The sequence below is a fragment of the Oncorhynchus clarkii genome, chromosome 9 (assembly GCF_045791955.1).
Source record: "Oncorhynchus clarkii lewisi isolate Uvic-CL-2024 chromosome 9, UVic_Ocla_1.0, whole genome shotgun sequence".
Taxonomy (NCBI): Eukaryota; Metazoa; Chordata; class Actinopteri; order Salmoniformes; family Salmonidae; genus Oncorhynchus; species Oncorhynchus clarkii.
This window is the reverse complement of record NC_092155.1, coordinates 20755652-20770001: the sequence shown is the minus strand read 5'-3', so window position 1 is coordinate 20770001 and position 14350 is coordinate 20755652. Positions and strand designations below refer to the sequence as shown.

At 41.8% G+C, this 14350-nt stretch overlaps 1 protein-coding gene and 1 non-coding gene across 3 annotated transcripts in view; both read right to left on the bottom strand.

Annotated features, from left to right (window-relative positions):
• LOC139416068 (kin of IRRE-like protein 1) overlaps nt 1-11949 on the bottom strand; it is a 35391-nt gene extending 23442 nt beyond the window's left edge. For both annotated transcript variants that reach the window (XM_071164319.1, XM_071164320.1), the window contains exon 1: nt 11619-11949. In XM_071164319.1, coding sequence (XP_071020420.1) covers nt 11619-11664 — 46 coding nt within the window. In that variant the 5' untranslated portion in view covers nt 11665-11949. The remainder of the gene's footprint in view (nt 1-11618) is intronic.
• A 1201-nt stretch (nt 11950-13150) lies between these two features.
• On the bottom strand, nt 13151-13224 carry trnar-ucu (transfer RNA arginine (anticodon UCU)). The gene has a single exon. It is a non-coding gene; the product is annotated as a tRNA-Arg (tRNA).
• Nucleotides 13225-14350: the final 1126 nt, after the last annotated feature.

The following is a 14350-nucleotide window of genomic DNA, read 5'->3' as shown; positions in this document are numbered from 1 at the left end:
TGCCCTCGGATATCTCACCACATATATGTCATGACGTTTTACTGTCTCCTGAGCCACAAAAGGCTACATACAGTATGATGTCATGACGTCAGGGCTTTGTCTGATGTGCCTGCATGAATTGAGTGCATTTTATTCATCCTTTTAAAGCAAGAACGTTTGATAAAATGACATTTGTATGGATTTGTTAATCAATCTAATTATCTCTATCTGTCTATCTATCTCTTTATTGCTCCCTATCTATCCCTCTCTCTCTCCCTCTCTCAATCCTTCTACCTTTCTCTCCCTCTTTCCACTCTAGCCAATCCTGCTCTGTCGTTGGATCACAGGCATCACCATAGCAACAGCTGACGTCTAAAGTAACTGCCCCCCAAAAAGTTTTTGTGTGTAAGTGTGTGTGCATGCATGTGTGTATGTGTTTGTGTGGGTACATGAATGTGTGTATGTGTGTGTGTGTGTGTGTGTGTGTGTCTGACGAAACCCTCCCTTGTGTCTGATACACCCATTTTCTGCAAACCATTAATCATGACCTCATCCCTCCACCTATCCAATTAATTGTCCAGCCCGCTTTTGTCTCTTTCTCGCTTTCATTCTCTCTTTGTTTTTCTTTCTCTCTCTCTATTCCCTTTCAGCTCATATTATCCAAGTTCACTATGTTAACCATTCAATATTGAATACGTCTCTCCTATATGTGGACAGCAGTTGGTGATATTTAAAATGCAGAACAAGCAAAGAGGTGGAAGCGTGACAAAACTGTGATGAAGATGAGGATGAGGGTGAGGATGATTATAGTTTTGAGGATAAGGGCACAATGAAATAGTTAGGAGTGCAACTGTTGCTGCCTGACACCACCTGAGTCTAACTGACAATAACCACATGGAGAAATGGCAGACTAGACGGGGCATAACCTTTGCAATGGTAATACTGCTATATGGCTATAAGGATAGAGGGAGAGAAAGGATAGAGATAAAGGATAGAGGGAGAGAAAGGATAGAGGGAGAGAAAGGATAGAGATAAAGGATAGAGGGAGAGAAAAGATAGAGATAAAGGATAGAGGGAGAGATAGGATAGAGATAAAGGATAGAGGGAGAGAAAGAATAGAGATAAAGGATAGAGGGAGAGAAAGGATAGAGATAAAGGATAGAGGGAGAGAAAGGATAGATGAATGGAAGGATAGAGGGAGAGAAAGGATAGATGAATGGAAGGATAGAGGGAGAGAAAGGATAGATGAATTGAAGGATAGAGGGAGAGAAAGGATAGAGATAAAGGATAGAGGGAGAGAAAGGATAGAGATAAAGGATAGAGGGAGCGAAATAATAGAGATAAAGGATAGAGGGAGAGAAAGGATAGAGATAAAGGATAGAGGGAGAGAAAGGATAGATGAATGGAAGGATAGAGGGAGAGAAAGGATAGATGAATGGAAGGATAGAGGGAGAGAAAGGATAGAGATAAAGGATAGAGGGAGAGAAAGGATAGAGATAAAGGATAGAGGGAGAGAAAGGATAGAGATAAAGGATAGAGGGAGAGAAATGATAGAGGGAGAGAAAGGATAGAGATAAAGGATAGAGGGAGAGAAATGATAGAGGGAGAGAAAGGATAGAGATAAAGGATAGAGGGAGAGAAAGGAGAGAGGAATGAAAGGATAGAGGGAGAGAAAGGATAGAGGGAGAGAAAGTATAGAGGGAGAGAAAGGATAGAGAGAGAGGAAGGATAGAGACAGAAATGATACAGGAAGAGAAAGAATAGAGAGAGAAAGGATAGAGGGGGAGAAAGGAGAGAGACAGAAAGGATATAGAGAGAGAAAGGATAGAGGGAGAGAAAGGATAGAGATAAAGGATATAGGGAGATAAAGTTTAGAGGGAGAGAAAGGATATAGGGAGGGAAAGGATGGAGGGAGAGAAAGGATATAGAGAGAGAAAGGATAGAGAAATGAAAGGATAGAGAGAGAGAAAGGATAGAAGGAGAGAACAAATAGAGGGAGAGAAAGGATAGAGATAAAGGATAGAGGGAGAGAAAGGATAGAGAGAGAGAAAGGATAGAGAGAGAGAAAGGATAGAGATAAAGGATAGAGGGAGAGAAAGTTTAGAGGGAGAGAAAGGATAGAGAGAGAGAGGATAGAGGAATGAAAGGATGGAGTGAGAGAAAGGATAGAGGAATGAAAGAATAGAGGGAGAGAAAGGACAGAGATAAAGGATAGAGGGAGAGAAATGATAGAGGGAGAGAAAGAATAGAGATAAAGGATAGAGGGAGAGAAAGAGTAGAGATAAAGGATAGAGGGAGAGAAAGGATAGAGAGAAAGGATAGAGAGAGAGAAAGGATAGAGGGAGAAAAATGATAGAGGGAGAGAAAGGATAGATGGAGAAAGGATAGAGGGAGAAAGGATAGAGGGAGAGAAAGGATAGAGGGAGAGAAAGAATAGAGGGAGAGAAACGATAGAGAGATAGGATAGAGGGAGAGAAAGGATAGGGGGAGAGAAAGGATAGAGAGAGAAAGGATAGATGGAGAAAAAGGATAGAGAGAGAGAGAGAAAGGATAGAGGGAGTGAAAGGATAGAGAGAGAAAGGATAGAGGGAGAAAAGGGATAGAGAGAGAGAAAGGATAGAGAGAGTGAAAGAGGGACCATGCTGCCATCATGTTAGTCAATACACAAAGGTGACTGGCCTGAGGTGGAGAAAGAACAGGGGGAAGAAAAGGAGAAAGAGAAAGAGGCATTGTGTCCATTTTTCCCTTCTGTCTCATCTTACCTCTTTATCCTCCCCTTTATCACTCGTAGACCCCTCTCTTTCCCTGTCCCTTTGTCACCATGTACCCCCGGTTCCTTTCCGTTCTCTTGCTTTCTTTCCTTTGTCTGTCCAGTGGCACATACTAAGAAATAATCATGCCTTCCCTCCCTCAGTCTATCTCTCCATCTCTTTACATTTACCCTCTCTACCTCTCCACCACTCCTTCTATCTTATTTATTTCCCTTGTTCCCTCTCTTTATTCCTCGCTCCCTCTATCCATGCAGACCCTGGTAAAATGGTTGCCATAGAAACAGATTTATTTGGAAATGGAGGGAAGATAATTATTTCCTCTCTCTCTCCATTTGTCGCTCTGTGTGTATGTGTGTTTTTTCTCTCTGTCCTCTTCTCTGGGGCTAATCACCCATATTTCACATCTCAAGTGCTTTATTTGTATTGAACCACCATTACAGACATTGTTACCATGGCTACAGCCAGTGAGGACCACTGACACAATGATAGACCCAGTGGCCATGGCAACACCTTGTGATCAGTGTAGGGTAATATGTTAATTCATGTTCAAAGTGTCTGACACGTTACGGGACCAGAGGAATATGCCTGGGTTTTTCACAACCCTTCTCCTTAAAATAAGCCAGCCTCGGCCCTCCATTGTGAAACGAGCAAGTGAATGAGTGACAAAAGAATACTTGAGGGTAACCAAGGGTGACTACCACGGACTACCAATGACAGCTTCTCACCCTGATCAAGGGCTACGCGATCCACAAATATCAAAGTGGTTGTTTTATACTAATCTAGATCCTTGTTCTGGAATATTGTCATTCAAAATCTGAATTAGGTAGCAAAATCAATACTGTTATGAATCAATATTTCACCACAGTGGTTTCCAAACTATGTTTTGTTGTGGCCTACCCTATGACCTCAGACCTCAGTCTATCACCGCGAACCGCCCATACCTTGACCTACCCAACTTAAGGGAAACACTGATTTAACTATTCAAATAGCCGAGGTTCTATGTTCAGTGCTTTCCATAACTCATGCTCTTCAAGGTCTACTTTAATTCAATCCAGTTCAATCTAATTGTATTAGTATGTCGCTTCTTACAATGTCATTCGTCACAAACAATCTAATAAAAGCTGGGGCCTTGACCCCTGGAGTGATGTTAGGTTACATATTCATGGGCCAGGCCACACACCCCTGGATCACTAACATCTGCAGGCTGTCGAGGAGGAGGTGTACGGCTATAGCAACACACTATGTAAGGGGCTTAATAGCAAAGTGCCGACCTACAGGTGTGTGTCATTGCAAAATTGAAGGAATTCTCAATTGAAAGTCTACTGTAAACTCAATAGTTTAACAGTTACTAGTGAAGTGTTTACACGTCAACGAGCGCCTGTATGGAATTTATGTGGATAAGCTGTATGTAACCATATCCTTCTCCCCCCTAAAACATTATCTGGTTATCCTGACTATTTCCCCGCAGGCTAAATGGCTGTACGGATAGCAGTGTAGACCAGCCAATAAGCTTATTAGTTAGTTGGCTAGCTGTAATGTTGTTATTGTAGAGAGGGAGAGAGAGATGGATGGAGCGACACAAATCTCCCTCCCCTTCTCGAGGAGAAACTCAGCGAGGGAGAAATGAAATGACATCATCACCCGTCGGCCACATTCCTACAGGGGGAGGAGGGAGGGAGGGATGGAGGGATGGAGGGAAGGAGGGAGGGGGATTGGGGGACAGTGGGCGAAGAGGGGGAAGGGGAAATGTCTAAAACTTTTTAGGAGAAAAACACGACCCACAACAGCATTGAATCCCTCTCGTGTGTGTGTGTGTGTGTGTGTCTCTCTCTCTGTGTGTGTGTCTTCAGTACAGGGTTTCTGTACTCTTCCTTCATCATGTGCTCCCTCTTTTAATTCATGTGCTTCTTCTGACCCCTCCCCCTCTTCTTTCCTCTCCTCTCCACTGACTAAAGGAATGTGAGAACCACATCTGGAACTTATTAGAGAGAGAGAAAGAGAGAGAGAGAGAGAGAGAGAGAGAGAGAGAGAGAGAGAGAGAGAGAGAGAGAGAGAGAGAGAGAGAGAGAGAGAGAGAGAGAGAGAGAGAGAGAGAGAGAGAGAGAGAGAGAGAGAGAGAGAATGAAAGAAAGAATTAAAGAAAGAAAGAGAGAGAGAGAGAGAGAGAGAGAGAGAGAGAGAGAGAGAGAGAGAGAGAGAGAGAGAGAGAGAGAGAAAAAGAAAGAAAGAAAGAAAGAAAGAAAGAATGAGAGAAAAAGGCTGAGGGGTAAATGGAAATAGAGGGAGAGGGGAAAATATTTTTAAAAGTATGAAGGGACAGATAGAAAGACAGAGAAGGGAATCGAGCTTAGCTAGCAGAAAGAAGGAAGAGGAGAAATGGAAGGACGGAGAGAAGGGAGACAGAAAAATGGAGGGAGGGAGAAAAATGAAGAGGAGTTTCAAAAGCGATTAATGCCAATTAATTCTAGTCTAAGCCAAGGCATGTGCAGAGGCATCTTCCAAGGACCCAGAGCTCAGGGAAGGAGGGAGAGGCCTCAGATGTGGGTTAAAGAATTCTGATCTGAGCATAGCCCTTTGAACTCGCTCTTCCATATTCTCTGTGAATGAGGTGTGTGTGTGTGTGGGAGGGGGGAGGGGGGGGTGGAGTGTATGTGGCTAGCTGTCCCCACAGAGGAGCCAGTCAGGCTTGAGTAATCGTCCCTTTCTCTCCCCCTGGTCCACCCCTCCTCTTTCTCTCTCGCGCTTTCTTTCTTTTCCTCCCCCCATCCCCCACTACAGCCACCCACCAAAAAACTATAATCGGTCTTGTTCTGGCCCCCTCGACTTTACCCACCTGCCCACCAGACCACCCCCACTACCAGTGACCCCCCTCCCCCCCACGCCCCAACCACAACTTTTTGTCACCCTTCCCCCACCCCCAAAATATGCTCGGGCATAATGTAGACACAGTTTGAAAACATGGCAAAGAGGCTGAGTCATAAGTGATAAACTTGGCTCTTTCTCTCTCGTTCTCTTTCTGTTTCTATCACTTTCTTTCTCTCTTGCTCTGTCTCGCTTTGTGGGAACAGAGAACATATTAGGAGAATGTTTTCGGAACTCCATTTGTTCGCCAAGTTTAAACAGATGATAAATGTAGTAGAGGCTTTAACTCCTACTGCTATATGACTTTGAATTATCATAACCGAATGGCTGGCTGTAATGTTGAGCTACACAATGTGTAATATAATTTGTTACAGTGGTTTAGATCAGTTTATATATTAGTATGAAGTGGACAATGAGCCTCATCTAATTTGTAGCTTTTGTTTTTTTCTAGAACAAACATACTAATACAGTCATACTATTATGACAAATAGTTTTACCAAACAAACATGCACTAAAGCATCAAGTCACATTGTGTTGACAGTGAAAGTAACATTGTAGCACAGCCATAACTAATGTGCCAAAAATGTTAAGCATTCCTTGATTACATTCTGGAATTGGGAGTATGGTTCAAAACCTTACAGCTGGATCCACATTATGAACAGATCTACATTATGAACAGATCCACATTATGAACAGATCCACATTATGAATAGATCTACATTATGAACAGGTCCACACTATGAACAGATCCACATTATGAACAGATCCACATTATGAACAGATCCACATTATGAACAGATCCACATTATGAACAGATCCACATTATGAACAGATCCACATTATGAATAGATCCACATTATGAACAGATCCACATTATGAACAGATCCACATTATGAACAGATCCACATTATGAACAGATCCACATTATGAACAGATCCACATTATGAACAGATCTACATTATGAACAGGTCCACACTATGAACAGATCCACATTATGAACAGATCCACATTATGAATAGATCTACATTATGAACAGGTCCACACTATGAATAGATCCACATTATGAACAGATCCACATTATGAACAGGTCCACATTATGAATAGATCCACACTATGAATAGATCCACACTATGAATAGATCCATATTATGAATATATCCACATTATGAATAGATCCACACTATGAATAGATCCACACTATGAATAGATCCATATTATGAATATGTCCACATTATGAATAGATCCACATTATGAATAGATCTACATTATGAATAGATCCACATTATGAACAGATCCACATTATGAATAGATCCACATTATGAATAGATCTACATTATGAATAGATCCACATTATGAACAGATCCACATTATGAACAGATCCACATTATGAATATGTCCACATTATGAATAGATCCACACTATGAATAGATCCATATTATGAATATGTCCACATTATGAATAGATCCACATTATGAATAGATCTACATTATGAATAGATCCACATTATGAACAGATCCACATTATGAATAGATCCACATTATGAATAGATCCACATTATGAATAGATCCACATTATGAACAGATCCACATTATGAATAGATCCACATTATGAATAGATCCACATTATGAATAGATCCACATTATGAACAGATCCACATTATGAATAGATCCACATTATGAATAGATCTACATTATGAATAGATCCACATTATGAATAGATCTACATTATGAATAGATCCACATTATGAACAGATCCACATTATGAACAGATCCACATTATGAATATGTCCACATTATGAATAGATCCACACTATGAATAGATCCATATTATGAATATGTCCACATTATGAATAGATCCACATTATGAATAGATCTACATTATGAATAGATCCACATTATGAACAGATCCACATTATGAATAGATCCACATTATGAATAGATCCACATTATGAATAGATCCACATTATGAACAGATCCACATTATGAATAGATCCACATTATGAATAGATCCACATTATGAATAGATCCACACTATGAATAGATCCACATTATGAATAGATCTACATGTGATTCGAACTACACAGTTGCATGAGCTACATGTTCCATTTTATTTATTTTTTAACAAAATTTGCAAAAACATTCAAATGGGATATATAACTGATAAGGGTTAGTTTCTTTGGTCAGTAGTGTGTGTGTGCGTGTGTGTGTGTGTGTCAGTATGTGTCAGTAGTTGTGGCATTGTTCACAAGGACAGAGCCTGACAAATGGACAAACGTTGCACCTGCACTGAGGCCTTTGTTATAGCCAGCACTTCAAGCAGTCTAGGTAGGAACAGTAGCAACAGCAAGTTGCAGTGTCGCAAGATTGGGAGGTGTAGGTCTACTAACAACAATAGCATTTTCATGAATTATAAAGAGTCTTTGTAGTTGAATGGTTAACAGCACATTCATTTACCTTCAAACCATGTGAAATGTCGGTTACGAAAACTGGAAACATAAAATAAAAACAACATAATAGCTTGTATCTTCAAGTGTTTTGAGAACAGTGTATTGGACTGGCAGTTCAAAGAGTATGGCCTACAAATACATGATGAAATGGTGACATTGCACTTTGGCATAATGAGCACAGTGTGTGAGACAGTTTACAGCCATGCCCCACAAACATAACATAGAGAGAGACATGTATGCTATGTTACATAGTGTGCGCGTGTGTGTGTGTGTGTGTGTGTGTGTGTGTGTGTGTGTGTGTGTGTGTGTGTGTGTGTGTGTGTGTGTGTGTGTGCGTGGCTTGTAGCAGAGCCACTTACACTATATGTACAAAAGTATAAGGACACCCCTTCAAATGAGTCTATTCGGCTATCTCAGCCACACCCGTTGCTGACAGTGTGTATAAAATAGAGCACACAGCCATGCAATGTCCATAGACAAACATTGGCAGTAGAAAGGCCTTACTGAACAGCTCAGTGCTGAACAGCTCAGTGACTTTCAACGTGGCACCGTCATAGGATGCCACCTTTCAATAAGACAGTTTGTCAAATTTCTGCCCTGTTAGAGCTGCCCCGATCAACTGTAAGTGCTGTTATTGTGAAGTGGAAACGTCTAGGAGCAAAAACGGCTCAGCTGCGAAGTGGTAGGCCATACAAGCTCACAGAACGGGAACAGAATCGTCTTTGGCAACACTCACTACCGGATCCCAAACTGCCGCTGGAAGCAACATCAGCACAATAACTGTTCGTCGGGAGCTTCATGAAATGGGTTTCCATGGCCGAGCAGCCACACACAAGCCTAAGATCACTGGCGATGGAACCCTGACATGTTCACCGGAAGTGCTACCTGTCCCAGACCTGCTGTTTTCAACTCTCTAGAGACAGCAGGAGCGGTAGAGATACTCTTAATGATCGGCTATGAAAAGCCAACTGACATTTACTCCTGAGGTGCTGACTTGCTGCACCCTCGACAACTACTGTGATTATTATTATTGGACCATGCTGGTAATTTATGAACATTTGAACATCTTGGCCATGTTCTGTTATAATCTCCACCCGGCACAGCCAGAAGAGGACTGACTGGCCACCCCTCATAGCCTGGTTCCTCTCTAGGTTTCTTCCTAGGTTTTGGCCTTTCTAGGGAGTTTTTCCTAGCCACCGTGCTTCTACACCTGCATTGCTTGCTGTTTGGGGTTTTAGGCTGTGTTTCTGTACAACACTTTGAGATATCAGCTGATGTAAGAAAGGCTACATAAATACATTTGATTTGATTTGATGTGCAATGCTAAGTGTTGGCTGGAGTGGTGTAAAGCCCGCCACCATTGGACTCTGGAGCAGAGGAAATGCATTCTCTGGAGAGACAGTCACACTTTACCATCTGGCAGTTCGATGGACGAATCTGGGTTTGGTGGATGACAGGAGAACACACATCATCCCAATGCATAGTGCCAACTGTAAAGTTTGGTGGAGGAGGAATAATGGTCTGGAGCTGTTTTTCATGGTTTGGGCTAGGCCCCTTAGTTCCAGTGATGGGAAATCTTAACACTTGATGACAATTCCCCCGTGCACAAAGTGAGGTCCATACAGAAATGCTTTGTTGAGATTGGTGTGGAAAAAATTGACTGGCCTGCACAGAGTCCTGACCTGAACCCCATCGAACACCTTTGGGATGAATTGGACCACCAACTGCGAGCCAAGCGTAAACGCCCAACATCAGTGCCCGACCCCACTAATGCTCTTGTGGCTGAATGGAAGCAAGTCCCCACAGCAATGTTCCAACATCTAGTGGAAAGCCTTCCTAGAAGAGTGGAGGATGTTATAACAGCAAAGGGGGGACCAACTCCATATTAATGCCAATGATTTTGGGATGGGAATGTTCGACAGGCAGGTATCCACATACTTTTGGTAATGTAGTGTATGTGCACTGATGGATTTATGAGAGAGAAAACTGGACACATCATGCATTCAGCATGTGGCAATGAGTCCAGGAGAAACATCACTGCAAAAAAACAACTGGAATTGGTATGATTGTGTGTGTGTGCGTGCATGCGTGTGTATGTGCATGTGTTAGTGTGTGTGTAACCGATGTGAAATGGCTAGCTAGTTTGCGGGGTGCGCGCTAATAGCGTTTCAATCACCGTCACTCGCTCTGAGACCTTGAAGTAGTTGTTCCCCTTGCTCCACAAGGGCCGTGGCTTTTGTGAAGGGATGGGTAACGATGCTTCGAGGGTGGCCGTTGTCGATGTGTGCAGAGGGTTCATGGTTCGAGCCCAGGTAGGGGCGAGGGGCGAGGAGAGGGACGGAAGCTATACTGTTACATATGCGATTGTGTGTGTTAGTTTGTGTGTGCGTGGGTTTGTGTATCAGCTTCATTCCATGTGTGAATGTGATGTATGTGTGTAATGACTATTCATAAGGAATACTGTTTACAGCAGCCACAACATAGGTAATTTGTGAGTTGGATTAGGCAGTGAAAAAGTAATACAATACTAACATCGAGTTTGTAGTTAATAACTAGTAGCCTAATATTGTGTATGGATGTTGAGAGAAGGACAAAGGAGTAGCTCTGGCCTATAGCAATCTAAAAAGAGACACATGGATGACATCATCCTATAGACTTTTCAAACACGCCCCCTACCTACAATATGATAAAGTGGTCGGATGGTCAGTACCTGCGCGTGCCTGCACATCCACAGCACACACACTCTCTTACTGTCACACGCACAAGGTAGACAATGAAAAGGGAGGGTTGCCTTGTGCCGTGCACGTGAGCACGAGGAAGATGTCATCTAACAGGTAGCCTGAGAAATCACTTTACCCTTGAGCAATTGTCTCCTAGCAACTACGTTATAACAATAGCCTACCTGTCATTACTCAGATATGATATCTAGACGACATTAGGGGTATTATAGTTGCAGCTATGTTGGCCATACCTCGTCTCCAGTGTCCGTGGTATGTGTGTGTGTGTGTGTGTGCGTGCGTGTGTGTTATTAGGCTATACATATCACAGGCACCAATAAAATATGGCAAGCAACGTTTGAATGATTGAAGCAAGCCGTTCCCACATTCCAATATCGAGCACATTTGGTCACTTTAGACGTGCACTGTCATTCAAATCACATCCTTTCTGTCTAACATCCTATTTGAATAAAAGGCTATAGGCTACCGAATGCACAGGACTAAGGTCATATTGTGGGTACTAGGTTCTTGCACCAATCAGGCCATGATCATGTTAGACACACGCACCCCATGAAATAGCCTAACACACACTGCGGCGCATGTAATGACAAACTCATCGCCATACACTCTGAACAATTGAGCATCTACCTCTCTCTCTCTCTCTCTCTCTCTCTCTCTCACGCGCGCGCACACACGCACGCACACATTCACACACACACACACATCTGAAGCGAAACTAGAATAGCTTTTCCCCTCATCAAGTTTGAAAGCCTTGGTATTGTTCGACAACATGAAACAGTGTGTCATTGATTAGGGAAGGTAACAGGGAAAACCCTAATCTTACCACGGTGAAAACTCAACGCCAAACTCAGGAGCAAAAGCCGCTGCATGGTTCAGAAGACCAGTAAGTCCGTTAGCTCAATTCTCCGTGAGGGCAGCATTAAAAATCCTAGTTGGATTCTATTCACCAGTATAGGGTAATTGTAATCCTTCCAATTAATATATGACGGTTTTCTTCGTTCTCCACCTCCCCTTACTGCTTTTTTTTGTTGCGGTTTACAACATTTCTCCGTTTTTCCTCCTTTCCCCCTTTCCGTTGTCCGCTCTTTCGTGCTCGGGCGATGGTCCGTTTACTCATTAGCGACGCATTCCTCTCTCTCTCTCTCTCTCTCTCTCTCTCTCTCTCCCCCCCCCCCTCTCTCTCTCTCGTCAGCGCCACAGCACACTCCCCTCCTCTTTCTAGTCTGAATCTCGCGTTAGATGTTACCGCTATTAGATGTGCATTTCTTTGTCACCAGAAAACAACTAAAATACATTGTCCGTGTTTGTTGAATTTTGAATCATCATTATCTCTGTATTTTTATTTGTAAGAGAGATGGAGCAATAGGTTGTAGATCTAATGACGTGTCATGGTTATGGACGTGACTAGTTTAATCATACTGTAAAGCAAATCATTCTGCATTCATTCTGCGTGACACAACCACGTTCTGCCCCAAAAGTGACAGCATATGTTGCTTCCTTTCCCTTAATTTAATGATGAAGGCTATACAGATGTGGAGTTCACTGTCACTGCTGAGTCTGTGTAGTGGTCTATTAGGCTATTGCTCTCATGTTCCCATCCCTCGCGTTGCTTTAAAGTATAGACCAGTGTTGGAGCGCCCTCAAGTGCACTGACTCCTGAACTACTCCCCAAACAACTGGAGCAACTATTAAAATACCTTCACACGGATGCACCTCATAAAAACAACAAATTCAGCTACACTAATTTGTTCACTGAAACATTTACCGCTATAATTAGGATTCCAGGCATTGCCATCATTACAGTGTTACCTTGTTTGATCCGTTATTGCAAGAGCAAAAGCCGCTGCATGGTTCAGAAGACCGAGCAGAAGACTGCTCATTCAGTAGACTGGTATTGATATATTTTTCCTAAATAAGTGGTTCATTTTCTACGATTACTCAGAGATGATTTACTTCAGGAAAAAAATATATAGGTTAGGGATGGATTGTTTGTGCGGTTAAATAAATCTGTCAATAGTATCATGGGATTTCAAAAATATATATATTATAATATAGGCCTAGCAAGAATTTCCTTTGATATTGTAATGCTAAATAAAATGAAGCATACAAATATGTACATAAGTGTTTCTTTTATATTAATTAAACGCCAGATGATACATTTATATCATTATTAGTATATATATATATATATTTTAAGTTATGGTGTATAGAGATGTAGTGAAGTGCAGCCCTATATTTAGAATACTTATTAGAAGGATGCATTGAATGAAATGGTGGCTGCAAATTATTATGGAACAGCATTCATTTTCTGTAATAAAAATTTCGCAGGTCTGCCGTGAAGCATCAAGAGTGGCACATCTCTGCCGGGACTCGAACCCGGAGCCTCTGGATTAGAAGTCCAGCGCGCTATTCCATTGCGCCACAGAGACTGCGGCGATAAACGTGATCCTGGTCAGGTTTAGATATTCACATCCCTCTAGGTCGACGCTTTCTGTATCCTTCTCGCATCAGCACCACCCTCCGTCGACATTTGAGTTCGATATGAGAGACCGTTAGAGGGCGCTGTAGTAAGCTCTCTCTTCAATGGACTTCATAAATGGCGATGGTGTTCATTAGTGACATGCAGAAAATGCTTTCTATTTAGGCTTTAATCAAATGCGCAGTGCAATAAGGAGATTGAAAAGCAATAGCCAATATACTGTGTGGAATATTAGATACAGTTTGCATCATTATATTTTCCTCAGAATAGCCTACGGGATTTTTTTTATTGTGCTGAATCTAAGGTTCCATAGCCTACTGGATATATTGTGATGATTGACAACTTTTTATCTGCTATGACTGTTCTCCCAGACAGCAGATAGCAATATATATAAATTAAGCAATGAGGCCCGAGGATGTGAGTTATATGGTCAATAAACCATGGCTAAGGGCTGATCTTATGCATGATACAACACAGAGTGCCTAGATACAGCCCTTAGCTGTGGTACATGCATTTTGTAAAGAGCAGCCATATTGTTGTCAGTCTGCTAGGGACCTGTTTTTAATGAATTAAGTGTGTATGTTTATTCTGTGTTACCATTTAATTAGCTAGTAAATAAATAATTAAACCAATTTGTGTAGTACTGAATCATAAGTAAGGTTCTGGTTTTTGCAGATGCAAGGAGGTTACGACTGTTCAGAAGGATGATATGCTACAAGGTTATGATTAATACATTGACTGTTTATAGATGTGATTAGGTAAAGACCTTTAGTTGAATTCGGGGATGGTAACTCTTTAAAGATCCGCTCCCCTGGTGCCCCAGATCCTAATGAGTTAATTTTTACATGATTAATTTAACCGAGTAATAAATAAATATAGTTAGTTGAGTAGATAAATAACAGTCTTCAGATTTATGTTACAGTCAAGTCACGACAATATCAAGGATTGCATCAAAAATGAATACATAAATACCATTTGAAGCTTGATGAGTTGATCATTTGAATCAGCTGTGTAGTGCTATGGCAAAAACAAAAATGCACCCATTTGAGTCCCCAAGAACAGGACTGAGAACCACT